The sequence below is a fragment of the Micropterus salmoides genome, unplaced genomic scaffold (genome assembly GCF_014851395.1).
Source record: "Micropterus salmoides isolate LMB-PRFRI ecotype aquatic unplaced genomic scaffold, ASM1485139v1 Ms_hic_scaffold_2, whole genome shotgun sequence".
NCBI lineage: Eukaryota > Metazoa > Chordata > Actinopteri > Centrarchiformes > Centrarchidae > Micropterus > Micropterus salmoides.
This window is the reverse complement of record NW_024041150.1, coordinates 23,249,568-23,274,058: the sequence shown is the minus strand read 5'-3', so window position 1 is coordinate 23,274,058 and position 24,491 is coordinate 23,249,568. Positions and strand designations below refer to the sequence as shown.

Genomic DNA, 24,491 nt, shown 5'->3' with positions numbered 1-24,491 from the left:
CTTTGATGCTATTCTGAATCCGCATAGGACCAAATTATGTATGTGTGTGTGTGTGTGTGTATGATCCAGGGGCGGAACGTGACGCACGTAGACCTGCAGAAGCCGGCATCGGGAGGCCTTGGTTTCAGCGTGGTGGGCCTAAGGAGCGAGAACCGCGGCGAGCTCGGCATCTTCATCCAGGAAATTCAACCAGGAAGTGTGGCTCACTGGTATGTAAGAATCAACATGCCATCATTCCAAGAGCCACTGGGAGACTTCGAGAGACTGATTCAAATCTTATCACAGCATAGTCTACATTCCAGAAAGTTTTTCAACATTTGGACAATTGTTGAATTAGAGTTAAGGAATTAGAGAATTGTATTTGAGACATTCAGGGACTTTTACAGATTGTCTGGGAGAAATTTGGTGAATCTGTAACTTTGCATGCAGTGCAATTTTACAACCCGTTTAAAATTAGTTTTTTTTACTGACTAAAGACTGTGGCTTTCAGATGTTGTCTTTATATTAAAACTATCATTTTTTTATGCCTACAAAATATTTAGAGCTTAATGTTATTAAAATAGGAACATAACTAAATTTGTATATTTCAGACAGAGAGAAATATAACATTCTAAGAACAAATGACTAGAGCTCGACCGATATGGGTTTTTGGGGATTGATGCAGATATTCAAGTGAAAAAGAGCTGATTTATGAAAATCATTTGGATAGTAGACCCCTTACCTGTCCAAATCACACTTAGAACAGACCGATATTGAAAGTTGTTCTGTATGTGGGGTATAATACCTTTTCCTAAATGGATTGTTAATAAAATCGTTGACATGTTCAGTCTCAACAACTGAACATGTAAACAATTGCACATTATTAAATATTTGCTGCAGAAAGGTGCAACTGTAAACAGATGGATAAAAGAGAATAAGCTTATAACTACATTCAGTGTAGCATTTCACATCTAGTTTATCGCTTTACCAGCACTCTTTAATAATATCCAAAGCCACGAGAAACCATTTCTCAACCACCATCTGGCTCTAAAACATGCCGTATACGTTACAGTGACCTGCTGTTGAACACATCTAATACCTACTGACTGTCTGCAACGAGGACCTGCAACTTTGAGATTTCATTTAACTAACGTTATAACTACAACCAGAGCCGTTACGGCTCTGACTACGACGTTTCACATCTACAACATCACACAAAGAGGAGCTATAGGAAGCAGTGTTAGATTCTTGTTCAGCTCCCGTTTATTTACATGTCCGCTCTGGTTTAATCATGTCAGACACGCCAACTAAATCTGACGACAGACGTCTCACAGATATAAGTAAGTTTAGAATACATCAGAAACTATAGTTTAACAGCTCATTAACATTAGCGCTCCTCCACTGATAAACACGGCATTAGCTATGTGGCTAATTTAGCAACGGGCAGCGTTAGCTGCTGTATGTGATTTAAGAGAATATTTAGAAGTGATTAACTAGGGACAAATGAGAGGACCATTCACTAGAACTGCCAAATTGTTTCAGAAATAAATCTACAATCACGTTTGTCAGCAGCTTAGCTTCCAACTCCCAAATAACGTAACAATAAACTGCGGTGAGCCGGGAGTGGGCAAGAAAAACAGGAGGGTTAGCAAGTCATGAATGTTTTCAGGAGAGGAGAAGTGGTGATTGGGTCTTAAGTCATGTCGTCTGATAGGGTCTTAAGTCATGTCGTCTGATAGGCTGGTCTGAGAGGGTGTACAGAAGACCGGGCAGAGAGACTCAGTGTGAGGATTCCGTCTCGGAAGTGTTTTCGCCCAAGCTTATTTCAAGCCCCCCCAGATGGTGCCTAGATGAGACATGAGAGAGCTGTGCCCTGATTGAATAGGAAGGGATGAAGGGAGCAGGGATGGGGGATGATGGGATGAAGGGATGAGAGGAGCAGGGAAGAGTGGATGAAGGCATAAGGGAAGACAGGATGAGTGGATGTGCGTAAGGATGAATGGATGAAGGGAAGGGAAAGGGAGGGTGGGTCGAGCAATCTGAAACAAGCGTGCTGTTAAGCGCATGCTGTTGAGCGTAGATCGTTGTCTGACCTGCATCGAGCAATCTGAGACAAGCGGTGTAGCCTTGACAGGTGATTGGAGGTGTGGTTGTTAACAAATTAACTTCATATCCACTCCCGCCCGCACCCACAAACATTGTGACATGCAGAGAAAAAAAGCGCACATATGTTTGGGGTATGCTAAATGTTAATCTTCATTTGTTGACTCCATCTTATCAGCGCTACTGCAGGACCCGCAGTATATTTCTTTTAACCTCCTGTTCCTGCCTGCAACAGAGTTAAAATCGCCCGTTTCCGCGTGATTTGTGTTGGGTCCCGCAGGATCCCAATCCCAATGCAGTTCTCTACTGCAGAGCTCCCTCTGTTGGGCAAACTATGCAACACTCATGATATGAGTGAAGGAAATGTCTGTTTCTTTATCAGTGGTCATACATCTGCTGTTCTAAACGCCAGTGCCGATTAAATGCAATTAGCTCATATCGCCCGATAATACTGGCCAGCCGATATATCGGTCGGGCTCTACAAATGACAAAGTTATACTGTCATTGAGTAGACAATGAGTATTCTATATATTATATATGAAATGAGGAGACCGATGAGGATAATTACTTGATCAGAGGCAGATAGTTCACATCTCAGAGGCTCTGACACCAATTACTGTATTATGTCCCTCTTTCTCTCACTCTGACACGCTGTGCTTCTTTCCCCCTACAGTGATGGGAAGCTCAAGGAAGCTGACCAGATCTTAGCCATTAATGGGCAGCCCCTGGACCAGACAGTGACCCATCAACAGGCTATAGGCATCCTGCAGAGTGCTTCAGAGAGGGTGCAGCTCACAGTTGCAAGAGGACCGATACCTCAGCTGTCCAGTCCTGTGGTGTCCCGCACGCCCTCTGCTGCCAGTACACTGTCAGCCAACTCCAGTGCGGTACAGACAACACTGTCACACTAATTTCATGAATGAAAACTTGCACTTAAACGCCCACTCGCTAATTTTGAGAGCAAGACTTGTGCAAACAGATATCTGCAAGTAACGTGGAGACATAGAAAAAAATAAGCTAAACACATACGCTTGCTTTGATATAGAGCGTGACACACTACGCAATACTACTAAAAAAAAAAATTATTAATACACAATTGAGAAGACGCCACTCTTGCAATCAAACATGTTTTCTTGTCGTAAAAAAAATAAAGATTTGCTACAGCTACAGATTAATTGCTGTATTTTTAGTGAAAACACCATCTGCAAGATTCATCCAAAGCTTTTGAAATCTCTGAAGTTTATGGCTGGATAAATAAATAAAAAACTACTTAATTTAAAAAATAATTTCTCTCTTTACTACGCCTAGTGGCAGCACGTGGAGACAATTGAGCTGGTCAACGATGGAACCGGTCTTGGCTTTGGTATTGTGGGAGGAAAGACCACCGGGGTGATTGTCAAAACCATCCTTCCTGGAGGCATAGCTGATCAGGTGATTGCTTTAATGTGTCTCTACTTTCTTTGGGAATTGGCTTATGGAGGGTTTAGCATTGTTAATAGTTGTTTATACAGTGATTACCATAGAAATTACACTTTCAATACTCAAGAGAGATGACTGTAGCTCAGTCTTTGTTTGGTACTGACTGTGTCATTATGGGTTTGATTTCCACTGAAGCTACACAGCAAAGTCATAAAACCTTTTTTTCTGCCTCAGGATGGCCGCCTGCGAAGTGGGGACCACATCCTGCGAATTGGAGACACTGACCTATACGGCATGGGCAGCGAACAGGTGGCCCAGGTCCTAAGGCAGTGTGGCAACAGGGTGAAACTGGTGGTTACCAGGGGTCCTGTGGACGAGAATCCCTCTGTCTCTGCTATCATGTCTGTGGTGCTCCCCACTGTCACTGAGCAACAGGTGAGAGGGTGGCTGAGTGCAGACTTAGGTGTGGCCCGAAACGCAGACAACAGGCGGGGAGGATGCAGTTCCACAAAAGACTTATTAACGTGAACAAAAACAGGCTTACGTGGAAGCACAAGGCAAAACGTCCAAACAAAAGCTGAATCCAGAACAGGCAAAGCAGAAATCCAATCAGACAGAGTACAATCCAACCGACAGATAAATAATCCCAGCATGAGGAACTGAGCACAGAGCATATCACTCAACATATGACGATGGCAAGGACCTAACAAAGACTGAACAGAACAAGCCAACATTTAAACACCAGGTAACGAGCAGGGCGGGAAGTACAGCTGAAACACATCAGGTAATCAAACAACAGGAAACAAAGCTAGACAACGACAAGAACTGATCACTACAAAATAAAACAGGAAGTGAAGCATATGGGGACAGTTACCAAAGTAAGACAGAAAACAGGGAACAACTGCATAAGAACAAAGGCACAGAACGCAGGACTAAGAACTAAGAACATGAGAATAAACAAGGCAGGACAGAAGAAACACAGAACCCCGAACCATGAAACAGACTTAAACAGGAAAAACATGAACACAAAACCACAGTCCTAACAACATATGGCAGAAATATGGTACACATTCTTACAATAAGCAATTGTGTCACCTTTAAATTGATTTCATGATATCACTATAATAAAGCAGTGTTCCCATCACATATAATCAAGATGATGATTGATTGCCAGGGATGCACCGAAATGAAAATTCATGGCCAAAGCCGAAACCAAATATAATGAAAAACTTTCCTGAAAATAAGGTTTTGCAGACCTAAAGTTGAGGTCTTTTATCTCTATATCTTAGTTTTATCCTTTCTTACCTTTAACAGCTCTGGACAGATGGAATTAAAGAAAATAGCAGTTAAATCCCCTGTGACTCACACTTGGGAGAGCCAATATTGCTTTACTTTCTCAGAAACAGCACTTTCAAATGGGGATTTCATGGCTATTGTCAACACTCAGCCCAACACAGTAATTTCAGTGACTCACTATATGACTGACGAGCATTAGCTGTTTGTTATGGCTGCCAGGTTCAGAACACTAATTGTTAAAGTTGACTTGCATTTTTACTGTTGTCAAATAAATTATGCTTTACTTGTATTGGGTTATCAGTGGATGTTGACCTGTCATTGCCATTAATGTTTTCACAGGACTTTGAGGAAGAAGAAGCTGAAGCATTTGATGTGAGCCTTACCAAGAACACCCAGGGACTGGGGATCACTATTGCTGGCTATGTTGGAGATAAAAATTCAGGTGAGAAATGGCACATTACTTTTTCAGAATAGATGACCATTTAATTTAATATTAAATATACATTTAAGCTGCAATGATTAATATTTTCCTAGTCTATAAACAGTGGATTAAATGTAAGTCGTAAATTAAATGTCATAGTAAGTATTATCACCTAACTCTACAGAGAGTTTTAGCATCTTTTAGCTTATTGTTTTGGTTTAGCCTGCAAATTTCGCCCACAGCAAACCAGTTTCAAGCCATGGCAGCTCCTTTCAGCAACAAAGCTCTTATAAGACCACTGTACACTACATGTGCAGCAGCAAATGGTGGACAGACAAACTTAGCTTGTAATATTTAGAACCTAAAGACACAAATCATTTCTCCATGAGTCCAAAACAGAGCTACAAAAGGGTGAACATTAGACTTGCGTTCATCTGGAGGACAGAAACACGACTTCAAAATATGGCTTTTGTTGGTCCCTCTCTGCTGAATGTGACTATTGTTTGCTAACATGTTCAACTTTGAAATATGTTTTCACTTTTATTGGTCTAAAATGTAGCAGTCAGACTTTTATTATAACCTGTAATATTCATTTAATTAAATTTAGTATTGAATGGCCTTGGATACAAAGTACTCTACACGATGTCTTTATTTTGCAAGGTTAGCATAAGTGCACCAGGTTCCTCACATTATTATTTATGATTTATGTATTATTGAGACATGCTTACTAACACGTACCTTTAACATTAAACTGAAACATATGTTTGCTTTTCTCTTTGGGTCTTATGATTCATGGCTATGTTCTTCATCTCTCTTCTTTTTTTTTTTTTTTACTTGTTCTCCTCAGAGCCCTCTGGTATTTTTGTTAAGAGCATAACAAAAGACAGTGCCGTAGATCAAGATGGCCGTATTCATGTTGGAGACCAGATAATAGCTGTAAGTTTGCCAATTCTCTTTGTAGCTATTACTATTCGTCTGTCTTCTACGGTGTCAGGTGAAATATGCAGTGAATGCTTTATACTATCCATTATAGTGATCACATTTACTCATTTAGTCAAATTGCGGCGTGTGAGTGTGTGTGAACGTATTAGTTTCTGTTTCTGATGAGCAGTTGGCATCTTGCATGGCAGCCTCTGCCATCAGTGTATGAATGTGTTTGAACAGACGAATGTGATATGTAATGCAAAGCGCTTTGAGTGGTTGGAAGTTTAGAAAAGCGCTATATAAGTATAGTCCATTTACCGTTTATGAGATACATAATGAATAATTCACAATTAAGTGATTGTTAAGTTTTTAACATCATTATTACTGCAGGTAATTGACAATGAAGTTAAACTGTGTGTAATTTCGTGCATCATTTAAACGCGAGTTAATGTTGTCCTGTGTTTTCTAAAGTTCTCCCAAACTCTTGTTTTGTTCTGGTGTGTGTGTGCTTGATTGAATTTGTTTCCTATGTGTAAATGATAATGCTCTGTGGGACTCAACCTACGAACACTTAATTGACTGTGAATTCTTTAAACTTATGCTTAAACTTTCTACCTGCCCTAAGTGAATGGCTAAAATATTGTGGAATACTCATGTGAAGCTATAATCACTTTGCTCAGTCTTATTTCAATTCCAACTCTGTCCAACAAGAATATAAATGGCAGTTCAGCACTGTCGGATTGTCTGCACAAGCTGTTGCGGACCTGTTCTAATCCACGGGCTCACAAATCATCGCCATCTGTAGGTCGATGGTGTAAACATCCAGGGCTACACCAATCAACAGGCAGTGGAAGTGCTCAGACACACTGGCCAGACAGTCCACCTTAAGCTGATCCGGCGGGGCTTCAGGCCTGACGACATCCCCCCCGCTGTGGCCCCCAGTGTCACCGTCCTGCCCCCGTCGACCACCATCCCTACCACCACCACTGTCATGAGGGAGATAGAGATGGAGAGGAAGAAGGCTGAGGAGGCTGCTCAAGGTAGGAAGGATAAAGTGAGAGTGATTTAATGAGCATAGACAAAAAACACACTCCTTGCTACTCATCATCCTGTCAAAAAAAGGTGTCGTGTGAATGTGGCTCAGACAGGAGTTTTTGTGATGCAGTGACTCCAAATGGAAATTTCAGTAACATTTCTACACGAACCCAAAGCTTTCAATCATGTTGTTGTTTAGACCTTGAACTATATTTAGTGATAAATCAGCCTGTGACGCACAACATCTGACAGGGTATTCACACTGAGAAACTGACAATTGAGTTACAGCTGAGGTCTACGTGAATGTGGTAGAACCCATGATGTGCTTCATGTTCTTTGAAATAACTGTTAGCATTTTTAAAATAATAACATCAAACAAGATAGACAGAGAGTAAACAGAAATGTTCTCATCCCCAGCTGTACTGACAGGACCTCCAGGCTATTGCAAAAACAAGGAAAGCAACTTGCATAGCTTGTCAATAGTGATAAATGGAGCTTGAATTTGATCAAATTTGGCAACAGAAAGTTCAAGCCCAAAAAAACTTAAAATTAGCATCCAGCATGTGGAGTTTAGTTCAGGAGTTTGCATCCCCATATTGTGTGAGGTTATGTCCCTGAAGCTCCCTTGGCGAAAAAAACAAACAACAACAACAACAAAAAAATTTGTTTAGTGAGTAACTAGAATACATTTTAGCTAACTTACAGTGCATAAGATCATAGATTTGGTGTACCAAAGTGTAAGGAGTCATTAAATGTTTGGGAATATGGACAAAAATGGAACTACGCACTAAAATTGTTCAAGTCAGGGTTGTTGAGTTCCTTAGCGTTCCTAGCATTAGTTTTTATGTAAGCACTTAAAAGGTGCAGATGTAAAGCATAGACCATGGCTTGCCCGGGTGCATTGGTAGTAATTTCATGGGCAACCAGTTTGGTGCCCGGTGGAACTCCAAAGACATAAAGTTTGATCATTAAACAGGTATTTGAAGTCCTGGAATGTTTAGTGAATATGGATAACATCACCAAAGGCGTATATATCCTTTTTGGACTAATAGAAAAATGAGTTTCTTCCTTTTCTCAAGTGAGGGTGATTATGAAAATGTAGCTTTAACTGTTTTAGAAGAAAATAAAAGTAAGGTATAAGTAGTCTAGAGTATTAAATAAAAATCAGCATAGATGTTTATTTGTGTATGTTTTTTTTGCATGTATGTGTGCTGTTAGTGGAGAGTAGATGTATTTTTCCCCAGTGGCCATGTGCCTATGCTGTCATGTGTCTGTGACGCTGCCTGCTTCTGTCTGCCATGCTGTGTGTTTACAGTCACTGCGGATGAAAAGCCGCTCCAGACAATGAGCGAAGGATCTGATGTCAGCCCAGCCACGGATCAGCTAACAGAAGACAAACATGGTAGGAAGCTCGGATCCTTCTTTAAGTACACCAGCAGAGATACTGGGCACACATCTGACAGAGAAGGGTTGTTGTTGTCAGGACCACCACACTGACTGGCAAAACATACTGTGAGGAGATGGGTGCTGTTGGCAGTCTCAAAGACAGTGCAGAAGTGTTAAAATTTTAAGGCACAGAAAAGTTTTTTGGTTTTTTTGCCTTGTCTCCAGCACATGTACTTTGCAAATAGATGTTTGTTGCTGGCTGTGAATGATTTATCACTAATGTGTTTTTTGATGTTGTTTTGCATATTAATACATGTACTTTGTATTGTGATTCCCAAGGGAGGAAGCTAACACCCTTTGAAGAGGAAGAACTAATGAAGAAGTGGCAGGAGATTCTGGGTCCAAGCAATGAAGTTGTAGTAAGTTTCAAAGAGATTTCCTTTCTCTCATGCATCAGATTGCCTCATGGTCAACCGCTCTAAAGTGGGATCTTAAAAGAAAGAATGACCTGAGCCGTCAAACAAAAGGGATTGAGGCCTTAATTAGATTCATAGTAAAATAATAATCCCCTATGATAGACACTGCGTTGTTAACTGTGATTTTTTGCCCTTTTCCATGACAGGTGGCTCAGGTGGAGAAGTTTAGTGAGAACAGTGGCCTGGGCATCAGTCTAGAGGCCAGCAGTGGGCATCATTACATCCGCTCAGTTCTACCTGAGGGACCTGTTGGTCGCTGTGGCAAGCTGTTCAGTGGCGATGAATTGCTTGAGGTACGTGGTCCCTTAAATGAAAGAGAACATTTAATTAACAACAGTGTAGACCTTTTCATATTGCATTTGCCACTAATACTTACAGAGGTTCTGCGTTTATTTAAAAACCTGTTTGTTTATGGGCAGTAATGAAGAAGTTATTTACTAATTTGGGGAATTAGGGTTTTAAGGGCATCAATATTTAAATGAAATAATATATTAATAATGATTATTATTACTGTTATTTAATAATAAATAATATAAGTAATATAAGTTGAATTGACCATGGGGCACCACTACTAAACATGATCACAAATGAACAACTTCACTCCAACACTACATATTCACAGTACAATTAAAATTGTTTATCTTAAATGCTTCAGTGTATGTGGTTTGTGTGTCATAGTGCCTCAGTGGTTAGCCAGTAAGCCACTGGTTTAGTTGCAAGCAAAAAATTATGTTAGATGTTGTGTAAATGTAGTGTAAATATTTAGAGATTAAATGCAGGGGTTGAATTCCCCCCCACACGAATTGATAAAAAAAAGTATAACTTAAAATTGCACTAACCAATATCTTTCAACTAACTGAATGACTGTGTGACGTGAATGGGGTCGCTTGTTGTGACAAACCCACAGAGAACTCAACCAACTCTGCGGTGCCCCTCCGCTCAGTTTCATCTTCTTTTAGCTCATTGTTTAGCCTGCAGTTTGCTGTTTTGGTTCACTCTCAACTCTCATCAACATCATTTCCAGCCACAACAGGCAGTTGTTTTCAGCGAAAAGAAGCTCTAAAACCCACTGTACGCTAAGCACTAAAATGACATGGCATACAGTAGTGGAACGTTTAGCTGAAGAGCCAGATATTTCCCCCTGGAGTTGGTGGAAAAGGCTTGCTAAAAGGAGAGGGAGTATTGTACTTTGTCAGATGACTCCAAATAAATGCTAATGTTTCTCAGCTGGATGTGTAAATAGGCTGTACTCTGTTAATAGATTCACCACAACAACTTTTTTTTAAATATGTCATTGTTCTACTGCTGTCAGGTGGCTTATTTTTGTTCTAAGAGTAACATTTTCTGCCACAGGTCAGTGGTATATCCCTAATTGGTGAGACCCACAAGGAAGTAGTCAGAATCTTGAAGGAGCTTCCATTATGTGTATATATGACATGCTGTAGGCCCGCCCCTCTCCTGCAGACTGACATGGATGCTATCCAACCAGAGTCAGAGGCTGTGTCCACGACACCTGATTTAAAGGTACTTCATTTCCATATGAAATAGTATATAATTATAGATTTTTGGCTGATTAGATTTTATTTTTAACTATAAAATATACATGTTTCAGAACTTATCACCATTACATTGATATATCTGCTTGTTATGTTTGTGAGGGAAAGCACAGTGAAAGTGAATTAATCTTGAAACCATGCAGGCTATAGTAGCCACAGAGCACTGCAGCAGATGATGTGCAGTCAGAAACTTCCTGCATCTCCTTGACATGCAGTAATGTATCATGAAAAATGTTGATAAGTAATGTTATAAGCGGGGCAATATTATTGGAGAGCAATACTCTTTAATAAGTCCTCCCCCTCCTTTATGACCCATAAACCTTTATTAGCTTAGCCCAGCTCTGTCAATCGCTCCATTGGCTTTCCACATTGCCAGCCTTGATGGATTAAAATTTAGCTATGAGCAGGGGAGTCTGAAAGTTTATTAAGACCAATTCTAGCAATACTGCAGCGGCAGTAGCCAACAACATTTGCTAGAGATATGACACATCAAAAGCAGCTTCCCTTTGGGGGAGGGGGTTTCCATCTTTCTAGCTTTATCTGTGATAATGTACTAAGGCCCTGGCATCCCAAAGATATTCCCCTTTTATCTACTGCCAAAAACCTGTGCCAGACACACAACTAGAGGGTAGCAGCCTATGGGTTTGGAGTGAATGTGAGGATGGCATGCTGTTACATAGAGATTTTGGGCTTTTCCTCTGCAGAAACAAATAGACCTGAGCAGCGTGCTGGTTGTTGAAGAGTCAGATGTGAATGCAGCGGCAGTGACACAGGATAATATGACAGAGGAGGCGATAGGATCTCCTTTGGCTATGTGGGAGTTGGAGATCCAGAATATCGAGCTTGAAAAGGGAGAAGGGGGATTGGGATTCAGCATTCTGGACTACCAGGTGGGAACTCTTCCTGGGACTGGAACTGTTATTGATATTGTTATACATCAAGGTATTTCTACACTTATAGATGTTTTTGTATTGTTAGTATCATACACTAATGGGACAGTAAGTTAAGTCGCCACGAAGGCAATACTTGTGTGACTAATAGTCGGAATCTGGTGACATTTTTGATATTGTAGAGTATTGTTTCTTTCATCCGCATTTAATAACTTCTTTTGGGTAGCTGTCCTTTGGAGTATTTCCACAGGAAAGCACAAACTATATAATTGTTACCAAATGCATTAAATTACTCGTAATATCCATTCAAGTTTACGGCTGTGATAGTTTACCTGTTGACTTCCTCTCACTGAACTTTACTGGACCGGCTCCACCACAGGACCCACTGGATCCCGCCAAGACAGTGATCGTGATTCGCTCACTGGTTCCCAGCGGTGTGGCTGAGCAGGACGGCAGATTGTTGCCAGGAGACCGACTCATGTATGTTAACAGCACCAACCTGGAGAACGCCAGCCTGGAGGATGCTGTCCAGGCCCTGAAGGGGGCCAAGCTTGGCGCGGTCCAGATAGGAGTTGCAAAACCACTGCCTGTAAGCATTAGAATTAATATTCTTCCTTTTTTTCTTTGCTTTAAACCTGTCTCAAAATTGAAGGTAGAATGTGTGTTGGGTTGTTAAGAGTTTTATACATGTTGCTAGACATGGAAAATGTGTTCAGCACGTCAGGGATTTATCACTGCATATATGTGAGGTTGTGTGTCAGTCTTTGTATCATGCAACTTGGCCTCCAGTCATGAGGGTTCAGCTTACGAGAGCTTGAATTTTTCATGCGGGAAAAAGAGCGGACGTAGGCTGCATGGTTAAGCATTCCATCCTTTGGTCTTTCAGAGGAGGCGACCAGCCTAAAATTATGTGTGCCCTTTGTTTCAAATTATTTTGTTATTGAATTTCCCAAGACCACGGGCCCTCTTGTACATTTAAACACATCGGGGCACCTGTCAAAATATTGCGTCTGTCCAACGGCAGGTTCAACGCTCCAGGCACCTGTACTCTTTGTACAGCATGTTTCTCTCTGCGAAACTGCCTGCATTCTTACAGCTTTAGAGCTGAATTTCTCCTGTATTGAATCTGCCGTTGGATTACACAGTGAGACCTCTGGGCGGCCAAGGTTAGCTGGATTACGGAGCTGCAGGAAGCCTCTGTGGAGTTATCCAACTCCCCTGCTTCTGCTGGGTATTTTGTTGTATTGCATCTCAAAATTGAGTCTGACAGGTGTAATCCTCCAATATGCCTTCTTGCCTTTCTTATATCTGTCTGGGCTGCATGCTACACAAAATCAATATCAAGAGCTCCCACTAAAGAACACATGTGAAATGTTTCTCTGTTAAACATTAAGTCAAAAAGAGAGAATAGCTCTCAATAACTCCTAACATCTTTTTCCATTCCATACTAATTTATGTTCCTGATTTGGTCACAAAAAAAAAAAACAACTAAACCTGGAGACACTGAAAGAATTTCTCCACTTTCCTAGGGAATATGTGGATATTCCCACTCTCCACACCCATATGGTGAGCAGGAAATTACATCATCATCCACCATCCATTCATTTGACTTCAACAATATTTTGGTTGAAGAAGGAGAGGAAGAAGGACTGACTGAGGGCATCGTTTACCGAGCAGAGCCTGCATTGGTTAGTTAGCTTTTGGGAAAAACTGAAAAAATCAATCAGAGCTTTCTGAAAAATGGAAAACAAATTGTGCTTTACATGTGATATTTGCTTCTGCCTAACTTTACCAAGAGAGGTCTGTTTGTTTGTTTGAAATCATGCAACAATTAGCCTATATGAGCACTATTATCACAAGCCATTGCCATTCAGTAAGGGATGCATTAATGTTGTGTCATTTAGCATTAGTGACATCAGGTTATAGAATAGCATGGTCATTTCAGCTATCTGTGTTTGGATAGTTCAGGAAATTTGCTCGATGATAAAGGCCAGTTTTGTGTCCCAGTTCGTCACACTGCTTCCATTCATCATCACAGATTGACACCAGCGAAGCAGACCTGTCTGATGAAAAGGTGTTAGAGCATACATACTCTGGGATAGAGGACGACACCTTCCAGACATCCATGATTGCTCTTCATGGTAGCAGCTGTAGCGCAGACCTGGATTACTTGCACTCATCTACGCCCAAGGTGTGTATTTTTATTTTTTTATTAGTGCAACAACTGAAACCAAAAGCACAACCTGAAATGATTACCTCATTTCATTAAATGTTGCTGCAACAGCGGCTGCCCTTTGTCACAATGAGCTATACAGCATGTAGTCATTATTCTTTGGGCGTTTTTTTGTTATCGAGAGCCAAAATGTCATGAGACATGTTTGCTTTTGTTGCTCTGGGTGCCCAAGAACAGCAGCTCCTCAAATGGATATTAAATTATAAGGAAAATAAAGAAAGAAGAGCAAGGGGCACACAAGCTGTTTTACTAAGGGTATCTCTGTGCCTCAAGGTTTCCCAAAAGGTCACTGCTGATGTTATTTGTAGGGCATTCTTAAGAAATTTGTATGATAATAGAGCAGTCTAGAGGGACAGATATAGGCCAGGACAAATTGGGGTATTTTATCATAACGGGCGATTTCACAGCACAAATTTCAAATGTTTGTATGATATCAGACAGCTCAGACTTCATGTGATAGTGAGCCATTTTTTCCCTGTTGGTAAATCTACTTTACAGACAGTAAATGGTGGACCCGCTTTTCAGACTTGCTGAGGAATACGGATGTTTTTGGGGTTTTTTCTGGCCCACACCTGTTTACAGAACAACAATGTAAAGTAGTGATAGACGACAGATTAATCAGGCCGATATCCGGCACTTTGAGATAATAAGCGTCGGCCGATACCCTGCATTCGGGATGCTGATAAATCATCCTAAATGACACCAAATCTAAAACCATTACTGGCTAGCGTTAAAATTATATCGTTATACTGTAGAGAATAATGCAGTTGAATGACGTCACCTCTGACAAACTGGACCTCACTATCCCTTAAACACCAATCATGTTCTGAAATCTACAGCATAACCCAGTGTATTTTTTTTCTTTCATTAATTAATAAAAAAATCCGTCTAAAACAACACGTTACTGGCTAGGATAACATGTATATTAGATTGTACTCTGCATGGAGTAATAGAATTATGCACGACTCTCTTTGTTTTGATATCGGCATTATATATCGGCCGACAGCCTCCCTGCTCTTTAAGTATCGCGTTGGCCATTGAAAAGCCCATATCGGTAGACCACTAATGTAAAGGTCGGCTGCTTGTTAAAGATCAAATAAGCACAGCGAGTCCACAAAGTCCGCCTCTGCCAATGAAGCAGTGGCAGCTCTTGATCGCATAGATAGATTACATTTGTGCTGCCTGCTGGTCCGGTGTCTAGCTTTGAAGAGAGTCATTCATTTGCACATGCATTGGTCATACTGTTCAACACCATAGGAACATAACTCGGAGATCTTTTTGAAAGCACTCAAGTCTTATCTCTAAACAAAGGAAGACTGTGCCCTTTTAAAATAACATAATGATTAGATAAATTTAACAGACCAAACCAGACCAATAATGTAATTTCTTGCAATGAAATAGATACATTTTCAAGTTTATTTCATGGCATTTAAGCATTATATGGGTAAGCCTGGAGCATGACAGTAAAAGTTTGGTGCTTGAATTGTTTTTTTATGATAATGATTTGATTAATTTCTACAGATGGTAAAGGAGTGTTTTAGGAAATTCTGCCCTTTTATTTCTCTCAACCCCCTCCCTCCCAATAATCTCTGCATGCCTTAACAATTACTACTTGATGTTATGTACACTTTTTAATACTGTGAATATACACACATCGTATACTCTAGATAGACACTATGCTTTATAACAATGATTCCTAACTTTTCACTGTTGCCTGTAAATGTCTTTTCATAATTATAGTGTAGGTACTTTTCTTATCATGCCCTCCTTGGTATAGATACCTGAGAATACAAGATGTCACAGCCCAGTTCACTCTATATTTATAGCACGGCCTTATTAAAATAAAACCTCTTTTCTCAGGTCTGCTTATTGAGCCCCACTTGTATTTCGTATTTGCATATTTTAACTTTTCTCTACGGATTTATACTTCTGTTCTGGCTGCCAAAGGGAAGTGCTTACCGAGATTCATCACCATTCAGTCTGGTTCTAATAAAGTCCTAAATGGTGTTATGATAAAACTACATTTTGTGCATGGCAAGCTCAAGATCACCAGTAATTCCTGCTGTCCTCTATTGGCCACTGATGGCTTTTTTTATCTCTCTCATCACAAGGAGGGCAGGGTGGCGACTGAACAAGATGAATGCCCCCTGTTGGGCGATTGTCTAGCTAACGGAGTGGAACGTTCATTCAGCTGCTCTGCTTTGTTTTACCCTAGCTGACAGCTCGCCTGGACTTGTTGGACGAGCATCCCTGCTTTACAGACAACACTCAAGCGTTCTCTCCAGAGAAGTCTGCCCCTTTCACTCCTACGAGTTTGAGAGGTCCCGGCCTGGCTTTTGACGGCATACTAAGCAGTTCTGATCAGTACCTGGCACAGCACTCGACCAATGCAGAACCAGTGGAGTGCTCAAAGTCATATACCCCGTTTGCTGACATAGGGACCAGATCTGATGTCCCAGACAAACCTGTGGAGCCTCTTCACTATCAGAAGGAGCCGCCCATGTCTTTTGGAGATATCAAGTTTTTGATGAAGGTAAAATAATCTGTCTAACTACAAACCATAGATTTGACATATGATAAATTTGTAAATCTTGAAAAAATAATATGTGCAATAAGTATTCTATTAAACTGATAAATGAACATTTGTGAACATCACAGAAACCGTATTTCAAGGTGCATTATAACAACCACAAAAGAATCACAACACTCAATCTTCTTTTAAATGTAATTTCTTAAGGTAACATCTGACCTCTCTCCAGTCAGACGTGAGACTCTTTTCAAATATTAGATGAACAAAGTTCCAAGCTTATTTGTTTTGAATTCATTTTCACAGCACATTAGCTGCACCCACCTTTTCCCCAGAGACCCCTGCTTTGTTTGGCATCCAGCCTTATATTTTCATTTACTTTCATGAATAACTGTGTTGAATTATCACCCTCAAGGACGAGCAGCCTGGTGTGAGAGAATCAGCAGAAGACAGTGACAAGGAAGTACTGACCTCAGGGAGCAATTTTGAAAGGACTATCACAGTTGTCAAGGGCAACTCCAGCCTTGGTTTGTGTTAATTTCTTCACATTCTTTTATTTGTTTGTTTTTTTATTTATTTTCTCAGCCTTCACAGAAGGCTTTTGTGGCTTGTTTTATGAATGCCAAATTTGAAGCAAAATAATAGAAAATATTTTTGGCTGTTTTCCAGTCTGAAAGGGTAATTTCATTGCTTAACAGGGTATTTGCATTTCAAAACCCGCCATGGGACAGCTACTGACTCAGAGAATACTAAATTTTAACTTCTAAAACAAATAGGTGTTATGAAGGCAGTGTTTATAATCCTCAGTACCTGATTTTGCTTTTTAGCACTCTTTGAAGGGTTCTATTTCCTGCGTGAATCACAATTTCTACTAAATATGTTTGGGTTTTGTATTTCCAATCAACCAAATCTAATTCAAAACCAAAATCTACTCAAACTGATTTATGATCTTTGCAAAAGAGTTCACTGTGCTATAAGGGAGTTTCAGATATATAAATAGATGTATTATGCAACACTCTGAATTTACTCCATTGTGAATTAATTGAAAACCAAATGTGTGAATACTGTGACAGTTTGTAGGATCATTTTCTGGGATATGAGGATATTCTTGTTTCAGAACTGAAACTACCACACTGAATCAGATTTGTTTTATGTGGAATGTATCAGTGAAACAATAAGGTTACCTTTTAATCATAATAGAGTTAGTGAAAATTGTTTCTTTGTGGCATTGTGGTTTTGATCTTTACTTGATGAGTTCAGTCATCTGTGATTGTCAGAGGTCTAAACTGTTTGTTATTAATTCAGATTTAAATCCAAACTTAGTGTATAACAGTTTCTAATAATCCTCCTCAAAGGGATGACAGTGAGCGCCATGAAAGATGGTTTGGGAATGCTGATCCGCAGTATTATCCACGGTGGGTCCATAAGCCGTGATGGCCGTCTGGGTGTTGGTGATCTCATCCTGGCCATCAACGGAGAGCCCACAGCCAACCTGACCAATGCTCAGGCTCGTGCCATGCTGAGGAGACACTCTCTCATCGGACCGGACCTGGGGTAAGAGACTATAATTAGACAGTATTAGCCGAGGGAAGTGCACGCGTTTGTACACATTTACTCACATGATTGAAACTCTGCAAAGGAATTAGATGATTCTGCCACAAATGCCTTGAACAGGCCGGTATCATATGAATACCAATGTGACACACTTTTCACACCAATACCAAAATGGTCTTTCCCCCAATACCTTGCTAGGTAAAACATATTAACCTCTAAAATGTATCTGACTAATGTTTCCTTACAGCTGTACCAGAACTTTGCCTAAATGAATAGTAGTATAGAACCAAACTGAAAATATTGTGATTTAAATAAGGAAATTACTAAGATGTTGATGTTTAACACCTTTCCGAGAATACGGTGTCATTGTCCATTAGTACATACCGCTTTGTATTAGCGATTACAAATTTGAGAAATATCTTATGAAGCATTCGTAGTTTGTTTCTGAGTTTTCAATTATGTAATTCATACATCATTCAGTTGATACTGGAATGGCACTGGGGTGTTGATACCAAGGTGTTGTGAAACTGGTCTTTGCTATTGAAAAATGAATGGTGGTGAGATATGCAGTCTTTCCTCAGTATACCTCTGCACTACACAGGGGTGTACCTCAAGGTCCAACTTCAGTTACAACTGGATTGCTTAAATGCAAGCCTTAGAGACAATACACACTGATGTTCAATGTGTTCATTAAATATTTATTTTCAAGCATTCAATATTTAGTACTTAATAATGCACATATTTTTTCAGTAAACTGGGTGTTTTTTGTTTTTTTTTTAAGCTGTAGCTTGACTAAAGCTTTGAATATTCTCTAAACCCAATATAATGCAGGGAATGCAAACAAATGTTGGACTTAGTTATTCCTGCAAAAGTTATACGTTGCATTAAAGGAGTTCCCATTTCTAGCATCCTTTTGAGGGAATTACCTCACAAGAAAATTGGAAGTTCTGCTTTCTGAACTCCACTCGGCAGTTTGTTCGCATTGGTGCATAAAAGCCAACTCTTCATATTCTAGATCTACTTGCGCACCCGAGGACGATCTGTGCCCATTTTATGTGTGAGTATGACTAACTTCCACGCCGTTGGTGATTTGGCAAGAAGCTGCCATCTTGGTTTCCTTTCTCTCATTCTCTCCGTCTGCTGTTGGGGCTTCATTGCAGTCTTTTTCAGAGCTTTATCCAGACCATAGACTGTATAAAAGAAGTGGACGTAGCCAGTGTGATGTCATTCACTGGTTTGTGTGCTATCGTTTTGAGCCCTTCAATTTTTGGGGGGGTTTTTTGGAGCCAGAAGTGACCATATTTGGATGAGAGGGTGGAGCTGGGGACAATGGACAAGTCGCCATGCTTTATCGTCTATTTTATTCTAAATGGAACCATAATTTACTAAATATACATCATGACTAGCGATTAAGACCATAAACGCATTAAGAAAGTCTTTACTGACGTAATAAATCAAGTGAGAAGTAGGGTCATTTTGTCATAGGTTGCTATACATATATATTTTGCAACCAGTATACCATACCATTAAAAGGTATGCAGGTTTAACGCACTTTTCCAATCCGGAGGCTATGTCCACTTATTTTTTAAAGTCTATGATTTATAAACAAAATTAAAAAGTCAGATTAATTTAGAAGAGTGTCAAAACAATGGTGAAAACAAAATATTATGGTAAAATGTTTTGGAATTTAATTGGTGAAGACGCTGTTCTTTATATCATCATCAGATATGTTTAATAACATTTTGGTCCTGCTGTGACACTACACTCTGTATTAACCAAGACACAGTCGAAATAATATCTGGATAAATCTTGACTGACTGCATCACTTACTTGTACTTAACTTGCTGCATAACTTCTTCTCTTTTATTTTTATGACTAACATGTTCAGTTATCACCTGGATGTTCTTTGTTTTCCTTTACAACTCACTGTCTTTCTGTTATTCACTGCTATTTAAGCTCTGCCTTGTCTCTCACTCGGCATGGTGTGATGTTCTTAATGAACTCACTCATCCATTTCATTGTTTCACTGGAATTCATTTTTTCTCCCCGTCCACATGCCATCCTGTTTAAAAACCAAATTAACCCATCTGTTGAGGATCTTGTCAGCTTCACTCAAATGTGTTATTGTGCCCTTCAGAAACAACTTCACTCTGAATTGTTTGGAAATGGGACTTTAAGTGGGTGTCAGATTTTGTCAGCTAGCTTGCTCATGAATTAATGATGGGTACACCCTTCAAATTTGTCACAGGTTCAGCACACATTAGGTGATAGGAGACTTGATTTGCTTTGGCATTTATAAAGATAAACACCTGTTTTGAACAGTCAGATGACAAGGCCCTATATAAAATACATTGCATCTCACCTTGGGCTGGTGAAAGGGAGTCTTGTGCCTGCAGGTAAATTAGCTAGAATTGAGAAAAATAAGAAGATTTAAAAGACACTATTTTGTTTAATAAAAAAGGTGATAGTTGTAGTGCACTAAAATATTGGTTCTTTTCTGTTTATGGTAAATTACCATCTGAGTTCATACTAAACAGGGGCATAATTGCCACTAGGGTGGGTTTCTATAAATGGGGCATGCCAAATTGTTTGCTCAGAAATGTTTGACGTATTTGTGTGCGTGTGTCTTTGCTTGTGTGTGTCTTTGTCTGTGTGTGTGTGTGTGTGTTCAGCATTACGTATGTTCCAGCAGAGTATCTGGAAGAGTACAAGGCCAGCCTAGAGCAGGCTAAAGATGATGTCTTCTCCGAAACAGCTCCAGTCCCACTTCCAGCTCTAAAGTATGTACTCAACACTCCTTTGTCGTGTAATTACACTTATGAATATGTGAACTTTAAAGGTGCCCTGCTGAGATTCCTTTTAAACAAACCATGTTGTGTTTACATTCAGTGTTTCTCGCCAAAAACACATTGTGTGTATCCCTGACGTCTAACAAATGTGTGAAATGTTCCTTCCTCAAAAAACACTGCAAACTAGCAGTCATCTTATTCCTTGCCTTTCTTATGGCATTGCTACGCATCTTTGTGTTACTGTCACCTAATGCAGATCAGTAGAATAGCATAAAACAAACGAAACAGGGTCCAACTCATAAAATTGTACCTTATAACTCGTAAAAAAAAAAACATTGCTACTAAAACTCAACAGGGTACCTTTGAGTCATGTTATCTAAAGCTGGGCTTAAACTGTACGATTTGAACCAGTTTCTCACCCGATTTTCGAGCCACACGACTCACTTTAGAGTCGGGCCGAATTATCACTTCATCAGGCGTTGTTTGCCGTGCAGTGTACAGGGGGAAGCGAGGAAGGATTGCCTGCTCCCAAACGGCCGTCAGACGGTCGGATGAATTTCACACGTGTAAGAATTTGTGGTCGGTCGTCGTCATGATACAGTGTGAGTGCCTACATTGTGAGCTTTGGCTTCATGTTGCAGACGATTTAGAGTTGGTATAAAGCAACAAGATTTCTAGAAACGTGCAGTGTATGCCCAGCTTAACAAAACTTATCGTTTATTTTTTGTTAGAACTCATCAATTTCTTTCCTTCCACTATTGTCTATTTAGAGACATTCCTAACCTCCCTGAACGGGAAGATGGAGAGGGAGAGGAGAGCGCCTCTTACAGCAACTGGAACCAACCCAGGAAGTGAGTACACAGTGTATCTATGCTTCTAATTTAATTTTGTCCATGACCGATATGGTTTACAAGCACAAGCTTGAAGCACTGACACACAAAAATAGTAGATTTTTGTCCAGCATACAATAAAAGTTACACTAGACTTACAGTATCAAATCAGTACCAAAGTCACAGCTTTCAAGTGTTAAATGTTAAAATCTAGCATGTATTGGTACCTTCCTCAGAGTGGAGCTCTTCCGAGAGCCAGGCAAGTCTCTTGGTATCAGTATCGTCGGGGGCCGAGGGATGGGCAGCCGGCTGAGCAATGGAGAGGTGATGAGGGGCATTTTTATCAAGCACATCCTGGAGGACAGTCCTGCTGGACAGAACGGGACCCTGAAGACTGGAGACAGGATCGTAGAGGTAAAGGAACATGAAGACTTGTTTTGAAACTAACAGAGTACAAAAAACCTGAAGAGAGTGGGAGCTTGAGATTTTGGGTGACTGACAGACTATTTTCCCTGATATCTCTTTGTCAGGTCGATGGAGTTGACCTAAGAGATGCTAGTCACGAGGAGGCAGTTGAGGCCATACGCAGGGCAGGCAACCCTGTCCCCTTCTTGGTCCAGAGTATTATCCACAGGCCCAGGGTAAGTCTGTTTAATAGTGTCAGACCAATTGCTAGTAAACACCTCATCATCTGAAGGTCAAAATTTCCTCACTGTAGCTTTTTTTTAACCTCATGTGAAAGTTTAGTCTATCAGCAGGGGCCATTTAGGGCACTTTCAAAACAATATTCCACCCGTGGTAGCATCAGGTTTGCTTTTGAATGTTGAAAGAAAGTCATTTTGAAATTTTGCAACAACAAACCCTGCGTGGCATATTAAATATAGCAAGTTTTAACCTCTAAGTGCGACACTCATTGAAAATCACAGTATTAACAACATCGTTTGTTGTTTGAACATGCCCTCAGGCTTTGAAAGCATGACTAAGTAGTTTCCTGCTGGGGCTACAACTGGCTTGGCTCCAGTGTCAGATCTCTTATAGTCAATCACTTTTCATGCATTGTTATCTACGAGATATTCCCACATGCTTTCCGTAACATTGTGTTTACTGGTGCCTTGGAGCAACTCATAATGTAATGTAGCACACGCAGAGGAAGGACATGAAGAGGGGAAAGAATCATACTCATCTGTGGTAACTCTAAAAAATATGTTTAAAGTGGCTATAATCAATATTTATTTATAACAAACAGGTGAACGCTGAACTCATGCATAATTCATAATGACTCAACTACGCAGTTCCCCATAGTTCTACAGAGGTTCATAGCATCTTTCAGCTTTCGGCTCTCTGGCTCACAATTGTTTAAGTTCACACTCTTTACTCTCATAACATTGTTTTTAGCCATAGCAGGCAGCCATTTTTTTGAGCCAAGAAGCCCTAAAAATCCACTGTTTGCTAATTATGCTCAGCACCAAACAGCAGTTATTTAGCAGCTATTAGCTTAACTTAGTGGCCAGATATTACTTTCAGTTGGTGAAGACCAGTACCAGAGCTAAAAGAAGAGGGAATATTGGACATTTGCCAGTTGAAACAAACAAATTAATGCTAATAATTAATGCTAATGTTGCTACATATCTGCTGGATGTGTAAAAAAAAACCAAAAACTGTTTGCTAATAAGTTTGTCATATCAACTCAATATGTCAGTGTTGTTTATAGCTTGTTTCCATTGTCCGAAGTGGCTAAAAAAAATCAGTTATAGCAGGTTTAAATACACGTTGGCCAGATGAACATCCAACAAAGTAACAATCTTCAGTACAAAATAATACTTTCAATAAATTGAAGTGAGGACCTTGGGTCTATTCACATTTTGCTGAAAGTTGGATGAGAAGATACCATTCTTCTCAGTATGCTAGCTAAATATGAAGCTAACGTTACAGCCAGGAGACGGTTAGCGCATAGACTGGAAATCGGGGTAAAGAGCTAGCCTGGCTCTGTCAGAATGAAGTAAAATCTGCATCACTTATTTACACGTCAACCCAGCCGGTTTTGTTACGTTTGGACAGAGACAGGCTAACTCTTTCCCCTGTTTTCAGCCTTTATGCTGTGTTAAGTTAACTATGCTGTGGCATCTTATTTAGCATACAGAAGTAAGAATGGAATCTCATCTAATTTGCAGCAAGAAAGCAAATAAGCATATTTCCCAATATGTCAAAATATTCCTTTAAAGAGGTTAATACCTTATGTCCCCAGAGTGTTAATACTTTACTTTTAACTGCAGTTACTACATTACGAGTTGCCTCAAACCTGCATCTCTGTTCCTCCGCACTGCTTTCTCAGCCTGAGTCAATATATAACTCGGCTCCATCACCTGCTGTAGAGCAACACACCACTGCTTTCACATGCATGCCACATCGCACATGTCAGGTAATCCGTCTTTCTCTTTTTGTCTCTCTCATTTCTATTGCATCAGCTATCCATCACAGTTAATCTTTGTTGCATTATCTCCCCTGTCTCCTCTTTCTTACCGTCTCTCACACTGTTAGCTGAGTCTTTCTTTTTAACTGCATCTTTGACTTTGATATATATATACGCATAATGTGTCTATTGACGGAAATAAAGACAAACTAGAATTGGAGATTCCTTCTGGGAGAAAAGGAACATCTGACAGTTCATTTTAATATCAAGGCATCCTTTTCTATTGTCATTTCACTGAATCTAAGCGTAACAATGACAAGACCCACAATGATGTTTTTAATCAAAAGGGCCAGACGATGGTAAAATCAATTTTGTCACTGGCAGTAGTGAGTATTTTAGAAACCCTCTGTGCTGAAGGTGTGTAATGCTGACATTTAATACATCCAGATTTGATTATTAATGCACTTTAACCAAGGGAGTTATTGAAATGTCATTGCTATATCTTATAAAGGAACAAATAAACAATAGAAAAGCAGATATGGAAATCATTTTTACCTGTGTGGCTACGCAGCTGTCAAAATACCCTCCAGACAGCTTCTACCCAACAAAGTGAAACAGGTACAAATTTAGGAAGAAGGCAACTTTCAAATTTACTATAAAGAC

The 24,491-nt window shown here is 40.0% G+C and overlaps 1 protein-coding gene across 1 annotated transcript in view; it reads left to right on the top strand.

Moving 5' to 3' along the window:
* The window catches only part of LOC119911863 (multiple PDZ domain protein-like), a 50,799-nt gene that overhangs the window by 8,161 nt on the left and 18,147 nt on the right, over window positions 1–24,491 (top strand). The window contains 23 exon segments of the mRNA XM_038730837.1: window positions 70–209; window positions 2,756–2,969; window positions 3,391–3,513; window positions 3,736–3,936; window positions 5,137–5,239; window positions 6,066–6,154; window positions 6,948–7,182; window positions 8,493–8,579; window positions 8,903–8,982; window positions 9,186–9,332; window positions 10,393–10,563; window positions 11,300–11,485; window positions 11,865–12,074; window positions 13,015–13,173; window positions 13,524–13,676; window positions 15,934–16,251; window positions 16,661–16,772; window positions 17,601–17,799; window positions 18,815–18,856; window positions 20,472–20,579; window positions 21,359–21,439; window positions 21,655–21,832; window positions 21,949–22,059. Coding sequence (XP_038586765.1) covers window positions 70–209; window positions 2,756–2,969; window positions 3,391–3,513; window positions 3,736–3,936; window positions 5,137–5,239; window positions 6,066–6,154; window positions 6,948–7,182; window positions 8,493–8,579; window positions 8,903–8,982; window positions 9,186–9,332; window positions 10,393–10,563; window positions 11,300–11,485; window positions 11,865–12,074; window positions 13,015–13,173; window positions 13,524–13,676; window positions 15,934–16,251; window positions 16,661–16,772; window positions 17,601–17,799; window positions 18,815–18,856; window positions 20,472–20,579; window positions 21,359–21,439; window positions 21,655–21,832; window positions 21,949–22,059 — 3,447 coding nt within the window.